The 27,805-nt window shown below is 27.3% G+C and overlaps 1 protein-coding gene across 7 annotated transcripts in view; it reads left to right on the forward strand.

Annotated features, from left to right (window-relative positions):
* Nucleotides 1-27,805, forward strand: part of LOC129990169 (disintegrin and metalloproteinase domain-containing protein 11-like) — a 245,478-nt gene that overhangs the window by 130,782 nt on the left and 86,891 nt on the right. For 4 of the 7 annotated variants that reach the window (XM_056098138.1, XM_056098131.1, XM_056098134.1 and 1 more), the window contains exon 3: nucleotides 20,712-20,891. In XM_056098138.1, the coding sequence (XP_055954113.1) occupies nucleotides 20,712-20,891 (180 nt within the window). Of the gene's footprint in view, nucleotides 1-13,878; nucleotides 13,897-20,711; nucleotides 20,892-27,805 lie in introns of all 7 variants that reach the window. The other 3 variants (XM_056098133.1, XM_056098135.1, XM_056098132.1) reach the window with 3 other exon arrangements.

Consider the following 27,805-nt stretch of genomic DNA (forward strand, 5'->3'; position numbering starts at 1 on the left):
AGAACAAACGACATAACTCTAGTTCTAATGGAACTATCCCAAGGATTCTTGTAGTTTCTAGATTCTTCGATTCTGACGTAAAGTCGACAAGGCCAGGGGCTATTGACTTGTCATCATCCTTTGAGCATCCATGATTTCTATCTGTAAAAATCCTCATCATCATCTTTAAAATAAAATCCTCATTATCAGAAGACCTACTTCGCTGGAAAGCAATATCACATAATAATATCACTATTTACTGTTAGAAATCACATTAGATTAAAGATTCAACTTATCCACATCTCAAAATGCATCCATTGTCCGACTTGCTTTCAGCTGCCTCATTTTATATTTCTTGTGCTTTCCAACATTTAGAAGTTCCATTATGTGTTTTTTTATATATCCAATTCACTTAAATAATAAACCTTTCAACATTTGTTTAAAACTTCTATCAATGAGCAACATTTTTTTTTATATTATACATTAATTTTACTGGCAAGTTTACATTTGGATTATTTGAAAAAATTGTTTTCTACAGAGAATATTACAAGTTTGTACAGTCTTTTAATATTACAGTAAAATCAATATAAATTGTTAGTAATTCTGAAATTATCTTCAATAATATCTTGTTATGAAATTTTTTCAAAAGTATAACTTTTGGTGATTGCCTTTGTATTTTTTTAAATGCTCTTGAACTTATATACTGTTTAAAGTAATAATTCTTTGAGGGTGTTAATGTTCATAAAACTGAAGATTTGAATTTAGGGTAAGGTAAAAATTACCACCTCGTAATATATAATTGGAATTTTTTTGTCGGCTGCACTATTAGGTAAAAAAAAGAAACATATTCATCCTTTTCTATTAAGTTTTATGATTATTAAACAGAAATCGAAGATATTTTTAAATCAGAATATTACAATAAGAATTATAATCCATTAAAAAAGTTCCAAAGAATTTAAATTTTGATACAAATATTGTTAAATATTTAAAATAAATAAAGCATTCCCAAATATCTTCAAAAAAGAAAGGGCATGTTCATTTTTTCTGTATTTCACTACTTTGTTTTTTAATTTTTTTTTCATTCTATTATGTTCATGCTAATTATTTTTTTTTTTTACTTTCATGCAAGAATAAAATTTAAGAATCCCTGTATTCATCTCCTAATTTATTTTTCCATGCTTATACTGTCTAATTAAAATGCTACATGTGAAATTTTGTGATAATTATTTGCACTCAAAATGAAAACAACTTTTTTTTCAAACTGTCACAAAAATGTGCTCTTTTAATTAAAGAGTATTCCTGTTGTAAATTTATATGCATGATAAGAGATGCCTGAATATTTTATGAGTTGTTACTTTTTTTTAGATGTGCCTGATAAAATTAAAATATTTGTTGTTGTTTGTCGATCTTCTTTTAGTGGTGATTGTAATGTTTTATGCCATTTCCCTGCCATGAAAGATATTGAATCACATTTATTTTTTTTAACCATTCAGTTGCATTTTTCATAAAATATATATAAATTTTATGCATAAGAAAATTTATTTAAAAAAAAGAGTTTTTTTCCTCTAAAAATAATAGCATCAAAATCTAATTATGAAAATTAAGACGATATTCTAGTACGTATTGTTTAATAGCTTCCAGTATGAATTATTAATTTTAAAAAAGGAATAATATTTTTTTAATGTTACTATATAAAATTTCTAGAAAATTAATCTTCGTTTTGAATAAAGTAATGTAAACAATTCATAATAAGAAAACATTTTAAACAAAAAAAAATTGATCAATCAAAAATATTCAATGAATATATTTCATCAAAGCAAAGGTATAATCAATCTATTGATATTTATATTTAAGGATTTTTAATAAAAACGTTAAATAAATTATGAGAACATAAATATTTAATTGATCACTTGTAATTTACCAAAAATATCTCGAAATTAAAGATAACATTAATTATAATCATTTGATGAGAACAATTAATTTTAATCTTTTCAGAAACAAAGATTAATTTCGCTCTTTATTTATATTTACAAAAATTCGCTAATTTTTGCAAGGCATATTTTTTGTTTCAGTTTTATTTATTTTTATCCTTTTAAACAAATGCATGCAACCCTAAGAGACTTGCTTGATATTTTTATATTTTACAATATCCATTTAATTAAGCTCAAAATTATAATAAGCCAAGGTCTGTCATCTTTGATAGAAATAATTAAAATATATCAGCCCGTGTTATGATAAAACGCTTTCAGAAATAAAGAAGGCATTTTAATATCTTAAGAAATTGCGCTATCACCTTATAATTAATTGCTGCCAATCTTTTGAAGTATTTTAATTCGTTAAAATTCCTGTTCCCTTAAAACTATTTTTTTCCTAAAAAGATTAAAATATGAACTGATTATTTTTCAACTGAGACATCACGGGTGATTAGCAAAACAAAAAATTCGTTCATACATTTTACTGAAAATGGCTAATGATATAAATTATTTATCGATTATGAAAAGGTAAGCATTTTTTTGTTCAACTAAACAGTAGCAGTTCTTAGATTCGAGCGATTATATTTAGTATAAAGCGATTATATTTAGTAAAAACATCATTTTATTTTTGTTGCTAGCGTAATGCCAGAATCGGTTTCTAAATATAAGCTTTTTCATTTTATTTAAAACTTGCGATTTGTATTATTTTTGACGAAATTAAATTTAATTAAAATAGAATTGATTACTAATTAATTAAAAAAATAATTGGAATAAGCTAAATTAATAAAAAAAATTGTGTTGCTATAATTAGTTTTTTTTACGTTCTATATTATTCTATGTTTATATTTTTACTGGATTTTTTTCCTATCCTATTTCAATTTTTTTCCCATTTTTTGCTATTTATAGTTTTTTATTTCCTATTTTTATTTTTTATTTTCTAATTTTTTGTCCTTTTATTTGTCATTCTGAAAAACATTAAATAGAAATAAATCAACTGCCGGTTCTCTGTTTTGTCCTGTGGTAACCTGGCATTTTTTTTTGGTGCTTTCTTTTGGCTTTTGATGCTTTCTTACATTTCGACGTGGATCTTGTGTGTATATATATATATATATATATATATATAATATAATATACGCTATCTAACAATAAGTAATTGTGTACCTGTGATTAAAGAGAAAAACACAATTTACTCATATTCAATAGTTGGTAGAGCATTCACCTGAGATAAATACAACCTTTACCCTCCGGACATGCTCTACACAAGTTTTTGGATGATAGACAGTGCTATTTTCTTCCACTCAGATTGGAAAAGACATGTAAGTTTTTTCACCGATTTTGGACTGTTGCTGCACTCCTTAATTCTGCGATCCAATTCGAACCAGAGGTTCTCTTTAAGATTCAAGTTTGGACTCTGGGCAGCTAGTTCAATTGATTCGTCCCATTGTCATCATACTAATCCATTTTTTGACCTCCCAAATGACAAGTGGCGTTGTCAACCTGGAAATAACAATGATCGAACCCGTAAAATTGTCACAGAGTAGTTGTCTAGAATAGTGGAGTAAGAATCGGCGTTGAGTTTACCATGAATTGGGATCAAGGGTCCCAATCCGTTCCACAAGAATCATCACCAGACCACAATTCCAACTCCGCCAAACTTTGCTGTAGGCACAATGCATTCTGGCGAAAGGCGTTCTTCATGTATACGCCTAATAGAGTCTGAACCTTGATTAATCCCTCCAGAGAACCTGTTTCCACACATTTACTGTCAAATTTCGATACGCCTTGCACCACCTCAAACGAGCAATGCGGCTAGATTTTGTAATCAAAGGCTTAGGGGTGGCAGCATGACCATGGAAACCAAGCAAATATGCTTCCTTGTGGATGTTATTTATCAAAACAAAGAAGTCAGACAGCTCTGAATTTCATGGTATCTTGCATGCAACCAATGCCAATGATGTTTACTACACGATATTTAAATACAGAAGGCATGGTGTAGATCAGGAACACAGATATTCTCATTTGCATCGGTGCCCAAATACTTATTAGTAAATAGTGTGTGTGGTGTGAGTATATATATATATATATATCTTACATTCTAGATTCATGATTATTAAAGATTTTGGAAAAACGTTATCATTTCATACAAGATATTTTAAAATAAAAATCTAAAAAGCATTATTAAAAAAATATATTTTCAGAAAGCAAATTATTATCTTACATTCAATTTTTTTAAAATTTTTTAATTAATAATAATATGCGCATTAATTAAATTATTTCAACCCAAAATAGCGTGAAGAAATAGAATTCAATTTCAAGTAAATCTATATGTTTGATGAAATTTTTTTTCACTGCCAAAGTTCAAATTTTGGTACAAACCGCGTTTGAGAGAAACGTCGGTCTTTAAAAGCATATACATAACAAAATCCTTAAAAATAAGGTAAATTATTAGGTCACTTTATGAATAGCTATATAACTCATAGAATGTTGAAGTAAATTATATATATTATTAAAAAAATTCTTTCAGTCACGTTGAAAAATTAAAAACCCACTCTCAATTCTAAAGATTGACATTTTTAATTGTAATATTTTTACATATTTTATTAAATTTATATTTAATTCACATATTTTTAATGTTTAATATTACATTTGAAAGAATTTTCGTTGTTATATGCATGCATGTACTGACATTCATAACAGTGAGAAATTATGTTGTATCTTTATTTTCAGCTTTTTTTGTTTTTTCAAAGCACAGTGATGATTCATGAATGATATTACGTAGTCCTTAATATTCTTTTATTGGCCCCTCATACAGTATTTTCCACTCTTTTAATTAATTAACTTTAAAGAAATAATTCAGTTCATAAAATTTTAATTATTTTCCTACATGCTGAATGCAAATATTTATATATTTGTGCAATTTTTATTTAAAATTAAAAAGAATCTATATTGTATTATTGAGCATAATAACAAATAATATAATTTTCACTTTAATTCTCTTATATATTTTTTTAAATCATATATTATTGATTTTTTGAATTGGTTCCTGAAGCCATGTAATTAATTCATTTCATATATACTAATTTTTTAAAAATTATTTTGATATCTTAACAATAAATGCCAATTTTCGATTTAATTAATATCTTCAGTACATTTTTACATAATAATACGTAAATACATATTTGTCATATTATCACAAAAACATGTTTCATTGTCATAACAATAGACATTATATTTCTTATATAATGTCTGTTGTCATTATATTTCGTGTTAATTTATTATATAGTAAAATTAATTTTAAATTTAAAAAAAATGAAATAAACATCATTGTTTTATTAAATATATTTCGTAAATTATACAATTTTTCCTGCTGTGATAAAAAAACTGCTTAACATCAAAACAGAATTTAATTTGCTGAAAAGCAGATTGGAATGCTAATTCTTGATTATCTGGAATCTAAACATTTGATTATTTTCACTGAATAATCTTCTAAGCTTCATAAAAAGGAAATATTTTATGAACCATCTGGATGGTAGAATTTTCTTGTCTTCTCATTAATTTCAAACTCATACGTCATGATGGCACAAAGGCATAATGACTACAAGAGGATATAGTTTTTCGTCATTTTTTCATGGTTTCTACCAAATAAAATAACCTAAAAAAACCTACCTCACCTAAATCTAATCTCAGTTTCTCATTTACCTTGCTAAATTTCAACATAAATATAAACAAAATTGTTGAAAATTTTTATTGTTTATGTAAGGTTGAAAATTAAATTCAGCATTTTTTTTTAACTAACTGAACCAAAAAAGGCTCAATGGCTTCATTTACAAATACTTCTCGAATAAGCGTACAATCACAACGGACTTCAAAGGGTTTTGTTTGTAGTATAAACTTAATTTATATAAGTCATATATGAAATTCTACAAATTATTTCGGTGGTAGAAACAAAGCATAAAGTTTTATGAAAGAATTTACTTATTCAAATATGCCCAAATATCTTGATATGAAGAAAACCATTTTCTTGTTTAAGAATTGGAAATTTCAAAAGAACAAATTTATATTAGATAAACTTTTTTTCTGCTAAATAAGGGCTAAACATATTTTTGCTTTTCAAAAAGGGAGTATATTATTTTTCTCTTTGTTATATACTTCCTACGCAATATCCTTTAACATTATTTTTTCTTTCGTATCTCTAAGAGAATAAAATAAATATTGTTAAAAAGTGCATCTACTTCATGAAGCATTAATAACTTAAAACATTATTTTAAATTTCAGAACCCTTATTAGAAGAAATTCATTAAATTATTTCATAATTATCAGTTTTTAGAAAAAATAAATAAAAGAAAGGAAATTATACCATGCAATATTTAGTTTATATTATTTATTTAATTTCTTCCTTATTTAACAAACTTTTATTTATTCAAAGTCACTTGATGTGCGTTAAATGAGCCATTCCAATTTATTTCGCCATCTATTGCACATCTTGCATGAAACAGATGTGAAATGACTTCAGTAAAATTATATGAAATTTAAATTAAACACACAATTCATAGTTGAATTTAACACACGACACATAATTAAATTTTACACACAACTTTTATTTCAGTTTCATACTTATTACTCTTACAATTAAATAATCTATAATTTAATATGACTTATTCATTTATATATTTGTATTTACACATTTAATTTAACAACGCTTTGATTAGGAATCGAATAAAAAAATCTTAATTATTAAGTTATCGAATGTATTCGCTATTCGTTCTCTTAATAAAATTATCGTTTGCAAATAAATGCTTTGTAATGGAAGGAATAATGCCATTTACAGTCTCAAGATTTATAGCTTCGTTCGCTATAAATCATTCTCCTCCAGAGAGAAATATGTTATCGAATTTGCTTTTAAAATAATGATTCCACATTTACATTCGTTATAAGCCTAATGCTTTGAATCAATAAATCACATTCTTCAAGACAGTTTGTATTTCGATTAATTATATCAGAATATGTGTCTTAAAAGGAATTCGAAATACTTTAGAAGAACATTGGTTTTCAGAATATACAGGGTGTTTATAAAGTCCCGGACCCATTTTGATGTTTAATAACTCATAAAATAATAAAGATAGATTAAAATTAATAACATAAATGGTTAAATAGACTCAAAAAGTTTCATGACCCTTGTCAATGAACTTCCACGTGTGCCCCCTTCGTCGCACGGAGAATATAAAGTCGACAGTCAATTTCACGCCAGGTAGCGACAAGCATGTCGGCATCCACAGAGCCATTTGCGCACATTATGGCGATTAACAATGCCAGAAACATGAAAGGATGCTTCATCGGAGAACATTATGCTCTTCAGAAAATCAGCAGCATCTTCTATCCTCCTTCGCATATCTGTTGCAAAGGCCATCCTCCTAGGCCTATCGTTCGGTTCCAAAACTTGAACAGTTTGAACTTTGTATGCATGCAGTCTTAATTTTTTCTTAATAACCTTGTACACCGTCGAAATTGGCATATCCAATTCTGTTGCCGCTGATCTCACAGATATTCTAGGATTGTGTAAAAATGTCTCTCTGACACGCTCAACATCAAAATCACTTGTGCAAGGACGTCTGGAACGTTTCTTATCTTCGATACTTCCAATTTCTAGAAAATTCTTTTTCCACCGCAAGATGTTGTTTTTGGATGGAGGATCTTTTTGGTAAATTCTTCTGAAATTTCTCTGTGCTTGCACTATCGATTTCATTTCTATGAACCACCATAAAATCTGTGCTTTCTCTTGTGGTGTACGCATTCTTCTTAATATCCACTCGAATAAAACATCACATACAAAAGTACTACATAGAACAAACACATCAAAAGTAACATTGCAATAGTTGCCAAAAACAAAAGAGAGAAAAATGCAATTAATAAGCAGACAATATTTAGAAAAGTACAGATATTTAGACTGGAAAATGAAATTATCTGAAAATAACCACACGTGCAGACGATATTTACAAAAGTAAAAATATTCAAACCTGAAAAGGAAAATATATGAGTTATTCCATCAATAAATGCCATAAGTTTGTTTATATCTTTATTATTTTACGAGTTATTAAACATCAAAATGGGTCCGGGACTTTATAAACACCCTGTATAACTGCAGGAATTCTAAAATTGCGACTTCAAATGCAGTATTTTTCGTTGAATTTAAAATGAATTCTCATTTTGCTTTCTAAAATAACAAATACTTTTGCGAATAGTTTTGTTAGTAATTGAAAATAAATAATAATTAGTTGAAGTGAGACATCAATAAGGCAATTTTATAAAGGAATTCTTTTTTGGCTCCTATAGGAAGGCTACCTATTGCAATGATTCGCATGGCAAGACTTCGTGAAAATTTCTTCAGTTCTTCACCGATCATGGTCCCTAAAACCCAAAACCACCCTCCGTTCAAAGTTTATGATAGAAAGTATAACGCTTTGTCCAAGTTATCTTGTAAACAGGATAGCTTAGATAGTTTTGTTTGGATTTTAACTGGCTTGGAATAGGTTGTTAGAAAAGTAAAAATCTCGGATGAATTCGTAAATGGGCCATCTAGCTCAAAAGGGATGGAAAACTTTTGCATTTGAAGTTTTTCCATACTTGCAATATCTTAGAAGTTAGGGGCTGAAAAGTGATTTTTCGCTCTGATTTTGCTTGTTTTTAACATCAACAATTTATGCTGCCAGAAAGTAACTTAAATATAAAGGAATCTACTTTTGCCTTCCAGATTTCCGAGAAGAAATTTTTTTTCACAATTAATGAACAGCCGCAGTATCATGAGAAACAAAATCTCTAAGCACTTAATGTAATATTAATGATACAATGAAAACTTTAAATGATATGATTCTAATATATTTTATATAATTTTAGAAGATATAAACATTATAAATTGAAATGCTAATTATAATGATTAGTATTATAAAAATAACAGCATGAATATTAATTTGGTATCTTGAATGTAAATAAGTAATCTAAATCCTAACTTTCACTGTAATAGCAAGCTTCATATTTTCTTATCTTGAATTATAGCTATAATTTAGTATTTCGTAAAAAATGCCGTTTTTATTATTTGCATTTTTACTGTATTGCTATTAGAATAAATTGGCATATTTATTTTCTTGTAGACTTATTTTATATTTTGCATGTTTATTTTAAGCTTAACAAGATTAGAAAACGTTATAAAGTGAGATATTTGTAATCTGGAGTAATATGATATTCGTTTGCGATAAATTTTGTAAATCTATTAAAACATATTAACGTAAAATTGGAGAGCATAAAGAAAGATTTATTTTTCCAAATCAAAAATACATTATGAATTACAACTTCAAACAACAAATTCAGTTCCTCATCTGTGTTTCTAATTTCAAGGAATTCGAAATAAATTTTACTATCCGGTTTTTCTGCAATAAATTGTTTAATAATTGAATTTTAATTTATTTGCACGTAACTGTATTTCATGATTTGCTTCACTTCTTCATTTATTTCCTAAAATTGCTCAGAGAAAATATTTAATGACTGATTTTTAAAAATTGTTAAATTTTGACACTGGATGATAAAAATAAATGTTAAAATGACTATTAGCTAAACCTTATCAAAAGTTTTCACAAACCGGAACTTCATATTGTTACAAATCAGTAATAATCAGTAATTTTGCTACCCGGCACGAATAGTGTCATCGTAAGAAAGACCGTTGTACGATCTGTCCTGTGCATGCTGAGCGGGTGCCGCGTCAATGACCTCAGAGCTTGGCGACCATTTGGAGACTTGGCGATGAATTTGGCGACTAAATGGATAATACTTGAAAGTTAGAGAATTTTCACGATCCATCCACTAAGACCCGAGATACACCCAGGTACGCCCTGATTGGTGAAGATTCTAGACCCGCCTCCCGGAACTATAAATGACGTGCACTCTAAAGCTGCGAATAAGTCGTGTGTGAGAGTAGTCGGAGTCACCGACAAGTAACAGAATTGGAGGATTAGGCAGCAAGCAAGCTGCTGAACTAGCGATTAAATGCGCTGCGATATTACGATTGATTGGCGGTATTTGTAGTAAAAAGAATTCTGGAAAAATATTTTCCATTTTGCTCATCATATGCTTCTTTTAGAATTCACAATAAATATTGCTAGAACCAAATTATACGCCTCACTAACTTTCATTTCATTTATTATGCTCTATTTCCTCGAAACTTAACGTTAAACTGGACAACAAAATTTTAAGTCCCTAATTTTTCATTTTATTTTTCGTCATCATCCTTTTCTACTCTAAATAAATATCAATTCAAATAAATCTCCCTCCTGAATAGCTTTCAAGCAATTTATTTTGCTATCTTTCCACAAATCTTCCAAAAGGATATAATTAAACGAAATGGAACCGATTGTATAAATTAAAAGCATAACGCAAGATTGCTGTCATAACGTCTTATGTGATTAACGTCACTTAGAAAATGGTAATTACCCTTCTGTTTGTGGTGGAAAAGTCCGGTTGAATATCGCAAGGGTGACGCATTCCACAAACTTTGCTCAATAAACTGGGTTATCTTTCCAAGTTTGAGTGGGAAAATCTTTCTTTCTAATTAAACTTGCCTGAAAAGTTAAGTAGACAGCAAATTTGAAAAGCAGATCTTGGCAAGGTTTCTGTTCCATCTATCATCAGGACGTTTCGCAATTCAGAATAGTCTATTAACACTCACGCTCATAAAGAGATACTAAACAGCTCTTTTATGCGGCTAAGTTATAATTTATTAAAGTCTTAGTACCCTCTTTTCGTATAAGGAGTTTTTTTAAAAAAATTATTATTTCGGCCCCTTTGTTCAGTTATTAGCTGCAGGCATAAATAGAGAAGTTATTTTATCACTAAATTAATTTTATTAACGAGCATTTTGTAGCATAAAAATTTGCAAGGAAGGAGTTTTAATGCATTTCTGCTTTTATAAAAGATTTTTCAGCAATATTGCCATTTTATGGAAAATGAGTTTTAATAATGTGAAAATTCTAATTATGTTTTTATCTTCACAGTCTTTCACTTTGATAATGACCAACAATTAACTGATTTATTATACCTAGTATTATATAATATAAATACCTTTCTTTGCAGTTAAAAATCAGTAATTAAATTGAATAAAACAAAAATATCTCTGCCGGTAAGTGTTGAGGTAACAGTACTCATTGAACTTCAGAACACAATTTAAATTCTTGTAAGAATTTTAATTTTTTAAAATAAATAATATCTATTGATTAAGTGGACTTTTAAGAACAACATATGATACTCCTTAGTATCTTCCAGATGGTGACGCTATGCTTAATTAATTCACTTCAATGCTTAATTAATTGATGCTATGTTTAATTAATCCAATTGCTTCATTGTTATCTTACTTACGAGAAGCAATATTTGCCTACATAATACACCTAAAATGTGCTGGGCCATGTCATTCAGGAAATGATACCCAGTCTAGTAGACGAAAAATTACAAGCCAGTGTACATGCCATGTGAATAAGTCAATCCTTTTTTTTTCTGCCTCCAGATATTCTAACCATATATTTGGCAAACTTTAATTAATAAAATGGTTCTTACATCATGAAAATTTACAAAAATTACATAATTGATATTTTTTCATCATCCTTCAGTCATTACTAGCTATGACTAAATGATTACATTAAATTAAATTAATTTAATAAATTATGGAATTAGAATTGATGCATTTTTTTCAAAACTTGTGTTGTCATATTTATTATATTTTCTTGTGGGTTAGAATAATTTGTAGTTTAGTAATTCTTTCGACAATGAAAGAATTACTAAATTACAAAACTAAAATGATTATTTTGAAGCTGTACTGTCATATTTACCATGTAGTAAACTTCCGCTTATCCGCTTAAATATCCAAAAAGAAGCGAAAAAGGATGTTAATTAACATGTAAACGTTTTTGACGATTTTTATTTACTATAGTAATATATATATATATATTGCTTTGGTTGCAAAATGGAAAATTTTAGAAATAACAAGAATTTTGACGATAGGTCCATTAGGACACGAGTTATGCTGATTCTTCTAAAAGTTTTTGTGCCCTGTTTTGGAAACTATAAAAATCCGGAACACTCAAGTACAGTCAATCACTATTGAGTAGTCCACGAGTCGTGTTGTTTGTAGTCATTTAGTATTGAGGCGAGTAATGAGTCGCCAGTTGAGTTCAGCTTTCAGCTCAAGCGAGAGGTCAGTGGAAAATAGTAGACATTTGAGAGGCTTAAGTAACCATACGAAGTCTCTCCTGCGGTATTATCTCTCTTTGGACTTCTTATAGTTGTTTTGTACTAATTTACTGCTTGCGTACTGCATTTACTGCAAATGTTCTTCCTGTGCACGTTACGATTGTGATTTTGTTGTTTATGTGTTTGTTAAGGAGCCTGTTAGACTGTTTCACCGTGCATCATTGCACCGAATCCTTTGGCGCAGAAATTGCTTTTATTTATTCTTTTCGAATAACAACCATCAAATGTTAATAAATCATTACTTCATTGAATTTTTTTACAGCTGCATTACATTCGACGTTTTGCTTAGCTAATTAGTAGAGCTACAAAATATTATTAGAAATGCCCGATGGAGGAATCTCCATGCCACCATAACTGCCATTCTTTAAGTAGAAGATGCTAATGATTGAAATAAGCGTCATATCAAAAGTTTGATCGAGCTCGAAAAATCTCGGTCTTCACCAGATAATTAATTACTATGACTGGAATGTATGAATTGAAACTGACATCTTCCCTAACTATTATCTTTAAAAAAATGTTTCTTGCGTTATCTTAAAATGAAAAAAGGTCTGTCTAATGATATCAGTTTCTTCTCCATAAAACTGCTTTTATTTTTAATAATTTTTTAAATAATTAATTTGTACATAGTCTGTAGCAATGATTTTAATATTATGATGAAACTCATACATCAAATATATAATAGTGTGCTTTTGCCAATTATTAACCCAGATGTAGCATCTTCACTTCCGCTTTTATTTTTTAGTATATACCCTTTTTTCTTAAATTTGCATGCGCAGTAAATTGTAATAGACTAACTCAATTTTATCATGTTTTTTAGACATTTCAAATAATAAATTAAAATAATAAGCCATTTCTTACAGGATTTATTGACGACGGCTAAAAGCAAAAAATTGAAAATTTACTTACTAATTTTGTATATATATATATATGTATATAATATATATAATATTGTTTTTACCGGTAACAACAATAATAACGGTACATAAATAGTAATTGTATAAACTTTGAATACAATACCTGAAATTAAATAAGAATAATAATACAGAAACACAAAAATGTTGCATTCATATTTCAAATTAATAGTTACAAAAACATTTTTATTTCATTAAGTTTCATAGTAAGAAAGTAGCGCCAGCTCGCAATATATCTTTACACAGTAAAAAGGAAAATCGCTTCTATATTTCCATCGTCCATTTTTCAGCAGAGTTCTCATATCAATTGAATGAAAGCTAGACATTTTTTTTTGGATAAAATGTCATTTTCTAGATAAAATGTCATAGTTATTGATTGGATTTAGTCGTATATTTGAAGTTGTGATAAACGAGCCTGCTTAAACATATTTTTTTTTCAGATAGAAAATATTTTGCTGATATTTGCTTTTTCGTTTGATGAATGATTTATTTATTTATTTACTTTAAAAAAAGATTTTTGCAAAGCATAAAAAATTCGATAAAATAAACGAACCCTTTTATCAGAGTCACTTCCTTAGATTTATCTTTTATTTACAAAAATCCTTTGTCCTTTTGGTTTTATAAATCCTCGTTATATTTCTTAGTTGTATGCTTTCCTGGCAGGGGATGACTAGATTTATATTTTATTACAATTCTTTTTTTCTTTTCTTTTTTTGCTACGCTAACAGGCTGTTGCATCCCCACAGGTGGGTTCTTCCTTATTTTTTGTTGTCGTTCCTTTTTTAATTGTTATTTTAATGTAAAATTAATTATTCTCAATGTTAAATTTACAATTGCTTTCTTTCAACATGTTTGACGTATTGTAGAAAATACCTTATTCAAATCGATTTAATTCATCCAATCAACAACCGCATCTATTTGAGACTGATTGAATTGTGTGAAATACAGATATGAAAATAAAACAAATTATAAGGTTATTCATAAGTATAGAGAGATTTTAAAATCAACATTTAGCAAGAGCACGAAGATAGAAAAATGTCATTTGCACATAAATCACAGTACGGATCCAGATGTTTATTGTCACGTAATTAGATATTATTATTGCATATAATTTATAATATCTACTATTAAACGTCCCTGCAGTGGTCGAAGGTATGCATTTTGCTGTGAGATAATGACCGACATACCGATTTATAAGATGTATAATCGTCTTTCAGAAGTCCGGCTATCAGGTGAGAAACTATATTTTTCGTAGCTCTAAGTAACAAAAAATCAAAATTTGTGTTTATTGCTATGAAAAATATGGTATATAAAATATTCTTTCTAGGCAGCTGTATTCCAAACAGAAAGACGATACACTAAGCATTCGTCAGCCGTTACTTAACTCAGTGTTTCATTCTGTAAAACACATGGCAGAAACTGCATGCATACAGCAGATGTTCTGTCGACTGCAGAAACATCTGCCACTTTAAACTGTAAACTATATTACCAATAAATTCTGGTTTCAAAACTAAAAAGAAGAAACCCCCTTTTATTTCAAACAAGCTGCATTTTTCTATATATTTGCCTCCGAATTATTGTTTTCAAAGTGACTCCGGACTTTTCAGTTACCTTGTAATTATTTTTATAGTGAAATTTATGATGATAATCCATAAATGAAAGTGTAATTGCTTTATATAATTAATTTAGTGGTTATCAATTTTTTTTAATGCAAATTTTTCTCTTTTAGACTACTATAAAAATCAGCCATTTTCTAGAAATAAACTGTATATTTGAAAATATGGTTAATTTCTTATAAAATCTCTCCATATAATTATTTCCTAATTTGGTGGATATACTAAATAAAGGAACATGTCTTTCCTTTTAAATATGGCTGCAGCTTAATTTATTGAATTCTAAATATAAATTGTTCTTATAGGAACTGTTTAAAAGCTTTAAAAATTATCATTTGCTAAATAATTACTAGTTAATAAATCACAAATGAAAAAAAAGAAACTATCTCAATAATATCGAAAAGATATTTTTATTCAATAGAAAACTTTATAAAAATACATTTCTCGAGTTATTTATTTATATTAGTACTGACAATTACTTAATCTGTTCTGTATTTTAGTGCTTTAATTTATTTCTGTAAAGAATTTATCCATTCACTAATTCCAGCAAAGTGCTGTAGATCAAGAGTTCAAGTTAAAAATAATCAAGCTTGAATAATAGGTTATAATACACCTGTTAAAATTAGTCTGTAATTTTTATAACAGGAAATAATACTTCACGTTCAATCATAATAATCTCTAAAGTTAATCAAAACTTAATTTCAATTTAAAGAATTTTAATACCTAACATAGAAAAAAATGACAAATAACATCAATCGTGCAATTTTAAATCTTTTTTGAAAGAAGATTTTGTATGTTTTAAAAGGAACAGTGAAATAATTCTTATTTTATCATGATTAGTTGATGCGCAGGGAGTTGACAGAGGTTTTGAACTCAAAAGCTTTTCATTTCAGTTAATGCAAGAAAAGAAAAATGGTATTGTAAGCATAGCTGCTTAACATATTTAGAAACGCTATATTACTCTTCAAATTTTATTGTATGAACTTATGGTATATTTAATTTGATGGTAAAGTAAAGAAAAATATAAATATAAGAAAAAAGATGATATCAGAATGTTTATTGTTCATTTTAACATAGCATTTGCAAGTCAAGAAAGTGATTCCAATATTAAGAAATTATTTTAGCATTCGATCTCTGTTTGGCTAAAAAACATTTTAAAGAACATAGAAATCTTCATCAAGCTCCAATATAGGAGAAGAGACAATTTCATTAAAATAAAAGCATATTCATTTAGAAATGAAAAGCAATTATTAACTGTTTGTTAATTGTTGTTACATTTTCCAACTAATACAATATTTAATTTTGTAACTTAAAAAAGAAGTAATGATAATCGAAAAATGGCAAAAAGCAATAAAATGAAGCACAAATAAAAAAAACCGTTTTGTAGTATCAAATAACTTTTTTTTTCTATTTAAAATTTTTATTTTTATGTTTCAGCATAAACAAAACTTCCTTTAATTAAATCTTAATTTCCAATTTGGATTTTTTGATTCAATCTCAATTAATCATTTGAAGATAATCATTTCCTTGGAATGATTTTAATAAGTAATATCTTTTTTTCATTTTGAATATGAATATTATAAAAAAAATTCTCACTTGTCAATTTTTTTTCTAAAACTCCAATAATTTTAATTCTATCTAACAAACTAATGTACAATAAAGAGTAAAAAATTCAATTAGAAACCAAATTCTTTTTTTTAAATAAAAATATTTTTTCATTTTAATTTCCTGAAACATCCCTAAGGAGATAATAATTTGAAAAAATACCGCATTTGGGAAAATCCCGCACTAAATCTGTAATTGATAATTCCATATTTGGAGATTTAGAAAGAAAAATCTGACACTTGATTATTCCCGGAGGATATTCAGGTTTCGAACTTATTTTCGGGTCTTCAGCTATATTTTGTATTTTTTAATTGTAAATTGTTTTAAGTAAAAAAGCTTGTTTTTTGCATTTTTCACTTTAAAAGGTAAATCAAAATACAAAAAAAAAAAAAAAAGCTTTCGGATTTGGCTTGAAGGAATGTTGTTTTATTTGATCACTTACATATTTTTTTAATGTGAGATGATTTGAATTAAATCACCGCAATGATTAGAAACATAGATCAAATTATAGAAATAATTAGAAATATAGATCTGTATCTACAGCCAGCATAGCTTTAGAAATATAGATAATGCTAAATTGGCATAACTTTTTACTGAATCTGTCGTGCGAAAATATATTTTAGGCGGCTTTTATCCATAAAAGCCCCCAACTGAAAAGAAAATTCGGCAAGGAACTAACTACAATTGTAGGCGCCACAAAACATGCCGCTTTCCATTGATTTAATCATTGTATTTATAAGCTTTTGCATTTACGTGCTTGTGAAAGTACAAAACTAACAGAAGGTCAAAACTTCGACTGATAAGGTTCAAAATTGGATAAGAATCTGCATTTTAGGAATAAATATAAAATAGGAAATTTGATCTAATATTTAGCTCTTTACGTTTTACAGTTTTCGAGTTCCCTTGTACTCGGAATGCCGGACTTCATTTAAATAGCTTTCGTTCAAAACTTGATATAATTCTACAAATTATTCTAAATTTGTAGATACAGGCAATATACCAAATTTTATTCCTCTATCTTAAAGCGCTTATGAGTTGCCATGTTCACAGCCATGAACAAGACAATACTCAATATGAGAGAAAACATGAGAGACATAATTCCAGCAATGTATTTTAGATTCTGAGAAGTCTGAGAACTTGAAGTTTCGACAAAATGTCAAGGTCTAATTCTTTGACGATTCTTTCTTTTAGCATACTCCGCATACAAGAAAGTAATGATTTCACAATCCGCAGTCACAATGGCCATTCTGTTAATGTCATTGCTGCGTCACAAGTCACTAGATATTTATTAGAATCGAGAAACGATAAAGATCCAATTTAATCAACGTAACAAAAGAGAAAACTTCAACGAGTCAACAACAAATGATATCCCATATCTTAAATTATCTTAAAAGTGCAATACATTGTTTGTCTGTTCAATTTATGAAGTAGTTCAAATCATTTTACGAATATTTAGTGTTTTAGTCCCAATGATATTTATATAAATAATAGAATTCTCCATTCTTATATTTTATATTTTCAAATAGTAATTTAACTCTTTGAGTGACGAAACTAACTATTTTCATTTTGCATGTTGAATTCAAAAGGAAATAATTCAGATTCATATCTGTTTTTGAAACATCCAAGACAAAGTATTATTAAAATGAAATACAAAAATATTCGGCTCACACAGTTAAAAAAAATTTTTTTAAATCTCAAAGATATAAGGTCAAAATAATGCGGCTCTCAAAGAATTTAAATAAAATAAAAAAACAGATTGCTTTTGATGATTGCTTTTTAATAACTATTTGAAATTTGAATATTGCTAGAAGAGAAATATTACATTTATCCATATCTTTAAAAAGAAACTGTATAATTAATATGATCGAAGGATTTCTTTCATATTAAATTTGACAGACATATTGTTTTGTTATGCCTTTTTTATATTTCCATTATTTTTTTATTATTTTCTTTTAGTATTCATAAGAATAGTATAATAATTTTCTCTGTATTCAATATATCATTTCTTTTTAGAAATATTTTTAAATAAATAAACCGTTTAAAATTTTTAGAACACAAAAAGTAATACAAATAAAATACTGGAATCATTTTAAATAGTAAAATGTCAGAATATGTATTTTTTTTCCTTACAAACGCTTATTTATAACAAAAGCTTTTATCTTTCACAGAATTATTAATTAAAATCTTCCATCCTCTGACGATAAATCTAAATTTTAATAAACATATTTTAAAGGAGAAAAAATATAAGAAATACAATAAATTATTATCCTTTCTTATTTTCCTTCTGTTACGCATCACTATTCAAATTAAAACTATTGATGAAAATTAAAAATATTTAGTGATCTATTCAAACAGCTAATTTCATGCAATAGCTGTAGGGAGAAATAAATACACTCGACGTGGCAAAAGTTTAAATGAATACTGAAACTATTAACATTTTCATTTTTAGAATTTACTTCAGTTTATAAATATCGAGAGAAAAGGTTATCCTTAGTAATTATGCAACTTTTGAATGTTTTTAAATGCGTTTGTTTTTATTAAAATCTTGCTTAAATTCTTTTAAAATATTAATTAAAGTTGATAATATAGGCTGCCAATAATAATTATACATAGTGGTGTTATTAGCTATGGAAAATAAAAGTTTCGCTCACAAAAGATGATTTTTCAAAAATGCCCTAAAACACAAAAGTTTCTTTAAACATATAAAATTTTAATAGCAAACTTTACATGTCAGAATACAGAATACGATTACTTGCATATGATATAAATTCCATTTAATAGCAGATTTATGAAGCAGTACCTACACATAACAATTAATAAAAAAAGTTTATAAAAATGATTTCAGCGATAAAAATTAAGGTAAAAGAATAAAATTTAATCACTTTGTTGTCGTTAAAATTGAAGTTGTATCTTTGTTCAAATATACTGACGATGAACCTTTTGCATCAACATCAAATAGTCACACATCAAAATTAATATCTGAAACATTTATTTCAAATGAATTTAAAGAAAAAAATTGTTTGAAATATATAAGGAACTGCCTTTCGTCTTAATGCTTTTTTAATAGTTTTTCATTGATTTTTGAATCAGTGAAAATTATTCAATGATGATTTTAGTTACTGATTTTGAAAGCAGCATGCGTTTGAAGTTTTCTGCACTTTTGAGGTAGAAAAATTGTATTTTCTATTAAAGTATCCCATATATGGTAGAAAAATCTTACAATTTAAATTTATATTCCGTTCTAAAACTAAATGAATATGATTCATTATAATGAAAAATCAGATATACTGCTTTCTATCTTATTATTTTTTTTGAAAAGTAAAATACTTATTACCAGATATATTACCATAAATTATTTTATTTCATAGGGGAACATCTTGCAAGATATTTAAGGTTTAAAAAATAATGACGCATTTTGGTTATTTTGCACCAAAAAAAGCTTAGCAACCTTGTGGCTTGTAATAGGTTGATAAATTTTAGAATGTACAGCCCTAATTGCAAACATTTTTGTAAAAAATCTGTATTTCTAAAACAAATTTTATGCTATATAATAATTAATAACGCAATATGGAATAGCTTGCGACCTTGGTGTTGGACTTCATCATATTGATATAACCATTTCGTACGGATATTGTTGAACCAAAAATCACAACAGAGTGCATGCTTCAGAGCATCATGTTGAAACGATATTTATTTCAATGTTTTTGATTATCCATAATTCAAATCAAATTTAATAAACACTTGCTTTTAATTTCAGGTCAAATTAATTACAATTTTTACGCATTGTTCAATACTTAATTATAATCTTTTTCCTTGATTATTAGATAATTCTTAGGTTAAATAAATAATATTTCCCTCTAAATATACTTTATTATTCGGAAGTTTAAAGTATCTAAAACTTTTTTCAAAAAACTTGTTTGATTTAATTATTGAAAGGAAAAATAATTCTGAGCATTACAAATTAGTATAATTATTGAATCATTTATAAATTTATATGTTACTGCAATTAAAAAAAAGAGATTTTTTAAAAAATAAATATCATGAAAATGTCTGTTGATGTATATCTTATGTTTTTGTAGAACGTAGAATATCTCAAAATAATTCGTAAAACTGAATTGTGTTTCTTGTTATTTTTAAAACAAAAATTATTATGTTTTTTGCATTTTGTGATAGTAGAAGTAGAAATATTATCCATAACTAATTTGAAAATGTATTCATGTATCTGCAAGTAATTTCATGCATGTATTTGTAGAGCTAGGAATTGTTAGAAGTGAATCCCTAGCTTTAGTAGCGAGTGATAATCCACAGTGTGTGTCTACTTTCTTTTTTTCCCTTTTTTCCCTATTGCTGGCCTGAAACTGCACGCCATGCCAGCGGAGGCAGAGAGACTGAAGAGACTCTACCCTGAGAACGAGAAGTTCATCGCCAACATCCCCTCCAGATACTACGAGGTCATCTATCCGGTGCAGGTGAGGCAGCATCAAAAGATGGGAGTTCTGACAAGAGAGACTGACGCCAACAAGGTAAGAAATTTTGGACGAGTGACTATCTGTAATAAAAAAAAGTTTACTTAGCATCAATTAGTCCACAATGGGTATAAATAAACTACATCCATTACAATAATTTAAAACAGTCGGTTTCTTTTTTTTCTTAATTACTGACATTTCCTTTACTCATTTGCTAATCACATTCTATAATGGCTCCTATGTAATGTACTAAAAGCAAGTTTCAAGCTACACAAAAACGCACAGCTGGTATCTACACTAATTGCGCTTATTTGCACTATTTATACAGTTCCTAATACGAGGTTTATGACATTTAGAAATTAATTTCAATAACAAAAAAATTTCATATTTGAATTACAATGAGTTTAGATGTATCCAATTCAATTAGAAAACCAGAGGCTGTGCTGTGCAGCCAGGCGCAGAACGATCGGTTCTCTGTTTCTTAAAATCTCAATCCATTCTAATCAAGCAAGTTTTTTCTCAATTTCACGAACCCACAGATTACCCTTACGAAAGTATCTGACTTTCAACTTTTGAGACAAGAGACACCCCTCTTCCCCAAGAAATATCGCGTCAAAGGCTCTGTATCGGTAAACAAAACACTTACAGATGATCCGTAATGTATGATTTAACCGTGGATTAAGTTATTTCGGCGCAGCAGTTAAGACAAAAAAAAAGTTAAAGAAAAAACAATAACGCAAAGCAAATGAGCATGCTATATATATATAGCATTGACCCAAAGTATTCCTATTCAGCTTGACCTTGAAGTTAAGAATGAATATTATTGATTCAGTTGAATTAAAATAAACAGTAAAAATTAATAACTATTAAATTAAAAAAGTGACAAATCAATTCGTAGTTGGGTTTTAATTATTGAAGAGTTGAAGTTGCTGAGAATGTGCGGAAAATAACAGTTACAGTTATTATCCTTAATGTTCAAGAGGTTAATATGGTGACAAATTATGTGAAAAGTAATGAAGACTTTACCATCCCTCAATTTCGAACAATTCATGAGCATGTAAGGACTTCTTGGAGATCTAAATGTCACATTTTATGTGATCAATATCAAAACTTAGCCATAACTGAGAAAAAGGACATTTCCAATCAATACATAAGAACTTAAACCTAATAAATAGGGAATAAATATTTGATCCCTATAATAAATAATATAATTATTTTACTTCTTAATATTAAATTTATAGAAGTTTCAAAGTCAGTCCTTTCTTGCGGAACTTATCATAAAGTTGGATCGGTAAGTAAAACTGCAAACAAAAACCTGAATGCATTTTCAATTCATTCCATTATTATTAAATATTCCTTTTTGTATTAGATTAAAAATAAAATCATTGCACGCTATCTCTCAAGTAAACCAATAACGTCTTGCATATTCTCTTATTTCTTGATCCAATTCCAATTTCCATTTTATTTATTTAATTAATTCTACAAATGCTCTAGAAAACTGATGACTGAAGCATTTTCTTACTCGAACGAAGAGATAAGAATCCCCAATGCTTACAACATTCTTTGAAGATACCTAAGATTCTCTTTCCTAAATCTACATGTGTCAAAGAAATCCCTATCAAAATTTTATAGTAAAATCACTGAATGTTAAAATTTCTGTCTCCTTTGCTCTTGTGTCGCGATGTAGACTGGCGCATCTTTTATCATCGTTTATTTTTTGTGCGAATTATGCTTTCAGGGAGGAAATGAATCGAAGTTTAAAATTCCAAAAGTTCCATCTTTTCGTCTAAGCACGCACGCACGCACGCACGCACACACACACATAAACGCACACATTTTTTTTTAGTCGGCATGTTACTCACATCTATTGTCAAATTGTGATAAAATAATTGAAAGTAGCATTTTATTTTGGAGAAACATAATTACAATAATTTTTTAAAACAACACGTAAAATGTTATTTTTTCAGTCAGTATGTTTAAAGAAATATTTTAATATTTATTAAAAATATTTCCTTTATTGAAAGAAATATCTTGCAGACTCTATAAAATCGAAAAAACTATGTTTAGGATATAATACCCGTATGTAACAAAATCTAAACCAAAAATTGAACAATAATTTAAAAATAAAAGTATTTAATAATTTAAAGATAGAAATATAGATTGTTGACATGATATATAAGATTATTTAGCCAATGCGAATAATTGGCAAATGATAATATTGCTAAAGGCAAATGATTTTATCGAATGACAACAAAAAAATATATTTATCTCGCATGGAGATAAAAGACAAGTAAAAATAATCGCTTGTGAAATTAACATTTCAGTCTTCTCCCGTGTAAATTTCAATAAACAGATGTTACTCTTATCGTTTACTTAGTATAAAAAGTCTTTCGAAATGCACATATTAAACTTGTTACATCAAAATAAAAAAAATCAAGATGAAATTTCCGTTATTAAACAAGAATTTGATAGTGACAGAACCAAGCAGGGTGCACCAATTCGATACAAAAAACTGCAAATTTAATAAAAATGAAAATAAACATAAGTTTTTTTACTTCATGCAAAATATTTATTTTTCATTCTTAACTCTTCTTAATATTTTATATCCTTTCTCCTCTCATTTTCTAAACTATTTGAACATGTATATGATACAGCAGTACATCTTGTATATAATTTTAAAATTTTCAATCAAAAATAAATTTTATTCAAAATAATATTATATGCAAACATTTGTGTGTTTTGGCCATCATCAAAAATCGTATTTTTTATGTTAGAAAAATTCTACTTTGAATTTCTTTTAAAGTCAGCTCTACTAGAATTGTCATTTTATAATCTCAAAACCTCCCGCCTACAGAAGTAAGATACTCGTAAATTCTTTGTTTCAACGTCTTATCTGATATTACTCAGTTGTTTTAAAGTAATGATTCAAGAATGTATCTTTCAGAAAACTGATACTAGTTTAATATTTCAAATAAAGAAATGTTCTTTAAAAAAATTTCAACGTAAAATATTATGTGCTCTTTATACGATAAGATTTATGGAGTAACTTACATGTACAAATTAGAAAAATTATAAATTTTTAATCCTTAAAAGCTGGTATTTAGGTGACATAAAATTGATTTTACGATTACATCTAATATCATTTTACAAAACATAATTGTTTTTTAAAGCCATTTGTTTACTAACACGACAAAAATTAACATAAGGAAACAAAATTAGAAAAAAGAAAATGTATCCGAAGTTTATCATAATTAAGTAGAATAAAAAAAAAATTAACTCAAAATCAGTCGTTTAAATTCAACGATTCTGCCGCCATTGTTTTTCTTTTCCTCTCTGATCAAAATCGATCCTGTCATTTACCAGTGCGAGTAACGTTTTGACAGCGCCATCTATAGAACCATAGTGATGTTACATTCAGTATATTAGTACAAAAATTATTTCCGACTGAATGCAACCAATGAGATTGTATATAATCATGATATATCAATAAATATCATACGCTCATTCAGTGTTTTACATTTTATAGCAGTCAAATTTTTAATATATGAAAATATGCAATGGAAGTAAAAGTTACAATTTATTCTATTCACTGTTTTAATAAAAAATAATTTTAACCTTTGTCAAGTTTTTTTATTCTTGAAACAAATTAGTTTAGTTAAAAAATCAATGACAGTGATGGAAGCAAATTATTCTAATAGAATTAGTTGCGAAATTAATATTCAAATTAAATTTTTTTGTTACAACTTAATTGAGCCATTTAATGTCATTTCAGAATTATATAACCATTTATTTATACCTATATAATATAAATAGGCTTTGCATTATATAATACAGATGTGCTTGTTATTAATATTTTATTTTTTATATCCTAATTTTTTGGAGTAAAATTTCGTGATTTCAGTAGACGAATCAACGAAAAAACACTCCTGCCTTAAGTTGCAACCAAATGGGTCGTTCCTCTAAAGTCGCCTTAACCATTTTCTTACAACTGTTTTCATACTTCCTTCCAAATATGTTCATATCTAAAAAAAATTAGATTTTTCAAATCAGTAGTTCTTTTAAATTCCTTTAGATAACAATCTGCAGCAATATCAAATATTCAGTCTTCTAATGTTTTTTCAATCAATCTGAAAAAGAGGGTTCATGCATTAAGCAAGCAGACGATATTTTTTGCCCATAAAACCTGAATTGTTTGGATATTTTTCCTTTATTCATAGTGCAAAAAGACTTATTCTAAATATTAACTACAAAATTTGTCAAGCTGTAAAAATCTGCACTGATCGGCAAGAAAATTTGAAAACATGAAAAAAAAATCCTAGAATAATATTTTGATATTCAAATGAAGCTTCATTTTAATTTGAATAGATTTCAAAATATAACTCTTACGTATAAAGTGAAATGCTTATGCATTAAGCAAGCAGACGATATTTTTTTTCATAAAATCTCAAACGTTTAGATTATTTTTTCTTTTATTCGTCGTCTAAAAATGACGTTTGCTACAGCAGGAAAAAATCAATTTTAACACTAGCTTGAAAATATTTTTCTTCGTAGAATGTAGAAATTTTTTGTATGAAGAAATTTTACTTTCTAGTACATTTTTTTAACCATAAAAATATTATTTTTGACATTGTAACGAAAAAGCAAAAAACCGTTCTTTCAAAAACAAGCAGTATGAAGAATTAATCCAGATATGGAATAAAGAGTTTCGCTGTGAGCAGTTATTAAAGATAAAGTTGTAGCGAATGTCTTACCTGCAAAATGAAAAAAAAAATGTTTTTTGTCATCATGTAATAAGCAAAAGAATAGATTTTTTTTCCAAATAAAAAAAATAATAATTTGTTTGAATGGAATATAGAATTGACAAAAGTAGGAAATAAATTAGAAGTTTTTAGCTGAACGTCAAAATTCTCAATAATAAAACAAAACGTTAAAAAAAAAGATTATTTTTTTTCCTTATTTGAGTACTTGCAGATTTTTTATTTAAGCTGTTCCAAAGAAAACATGAGAAAGATAGAGGATTTTGGGGGAACATAATTCTGATGTTAGCAAAATATGAATACAATTTGAATTTCTAATGAAAAAAAAATTAATTACAAAAGACGTTTCCAAGAAACGAAGTAAGAAGAAAAGTAATTCAGAAGAATGACAAGATAATTAATGCGTAAATTGGAAAAAATAACTCATTATTTTGAGAGGTATCATTAGAAATATGATTTATGAAATGAAAGTATGAAAAAATAATAAGCATTAAAATAAATATTTTTCTCAGTCCATGATTTTTTTATAATAGATGATAATTTATGTTTCAATATTTGGTTATAAATAAAAAAAAATTCTTTCACAAAAAACCAAATGTATTTCAGAAATACAATCCATGTTTTAACAATTAATTAACTTACTATGTTATTGTAAATTTTTAAAAATGAGAGTCAATTTACTGGAAGAAAATATTTTTACTTTATTTAGAAATTAATATGATAAAGAAAGATAATATGCTATCTTATTTTAAAATCCTATTAGTACTTGAAATGCTATTATGATAAAAAAGTTTCCAATGGAAACATTTCATATTCGCCTGATGCCAAACTGATACTCATTGAAATTTTGAATTCATTTCATTCTCAAAAAAAGGCAAACAAAGACACGACAGATATCAAATTACGAAAACTCTAGGCGAGTTTTTGTTATAAGTGAAATATTTTAATTAATGGCAATACAGAAATCAGTGTAATTTTTATCATGAATGCATTCTGAGAGTTGATATTCTCAGATCACATTTCAACTCTCAGAACACATTTAACAATAACTTTTCAGAATTTTTTTTTCTTTTACATTGTTTCACTTAACATTAGTAGCGTAACAATCCTATTCTTTTTTAACTCGTGTTTTTTAGCTAGAAACTATAATAGCTGCCTTCTCTAATAATTGCCTAACAGCTCAATTCTGAATGATTAAAAGTATACGTATACTTCCAGTCAGAAAGATTTCTCTTAATAACATAATTAGTTGCATTTTATGTTATTTTAAATCTAAATTTATATAGAATCCTCGAATTCTCTTAGTTAAGTTTGAGTTAATGAATTAAATATTATTAAAACTTTAATCATTGAATTTTTAAAAAAATTCCACTCTATTATGATCAAAACTAGTCTAGTTTTGAAGCTTTTAATACACAATTTTAGGTATTAGAACGGCTACCTAGAAAAGACTTCCTATCAATGAATGCCTCTAGGAATTGAGGGCATTGATTGGTTGGATGGGAAAATAATAGAATTTTGAATTTCATAACTGTCAGTATTCGTTGTAAAAGAGTGAATGTGTTTTTTTTTTCAGATAAAAGTGTTTCTAGAATATTTTACAAAATGATATTAATGTGAATGAATAATTGCGTAATATTCTGGATTTCATAATCGTTTCAAAATTCCTTCTGTATTCATTCAAGCAACATACAATGTAATTCTTTATGTCGTTTAAAGCATTTTTCACATTGGAATTATTCTAGATTTTTAAGGGTACGTATGGTAAGGGAACATTTTGTGTATACTTTATTCTGATATGTGCTTCAAACATTTTAATTTTTGTCTTTGAAGTCATGAATATAGAAACATTTATGGGTTAAAACTATTTAAAATTCTGAATACATGGATAATTAGAACAATAGGCAAAGACAATATTAAAAATTCTAATTTTTTCAGTTTCCTTTCCTGTTTCTAATTTAATTACAAATTTGCCATACATATTTTAATCTTAAACTTAAATGAGGAAAATATGAATATATTTTCAGAACTTATGGGAAATTATGGGATTATGTTAATTTTTAATTTTCAATTACAGACTTAATATTTTAAATCAAATAAAAGAGCGTTTGTGCATATTTTTTTTATTCTCAGAGTCTATTTTTAGTCAATTATATTCCATTCAGAATTGTAATTAGATAATTTAGTTCTTATTTTTTGAAAAATATTTGCAAT

This window comes from Argiope bruennichi, chromosome 2 (genome assembly GCF_947563725.1).
Source record: "Argiope bruennichi chromosome 2, qqArgBrue1.1, whole genome shotgun sequence".
In the NCBI taxonomy this organism is placed as follows: Eukaryota; Metazoa; Arthropoda; class Arachnida; order Araneae; family Araneidae; genus Argiope; species Argiope bruennichi.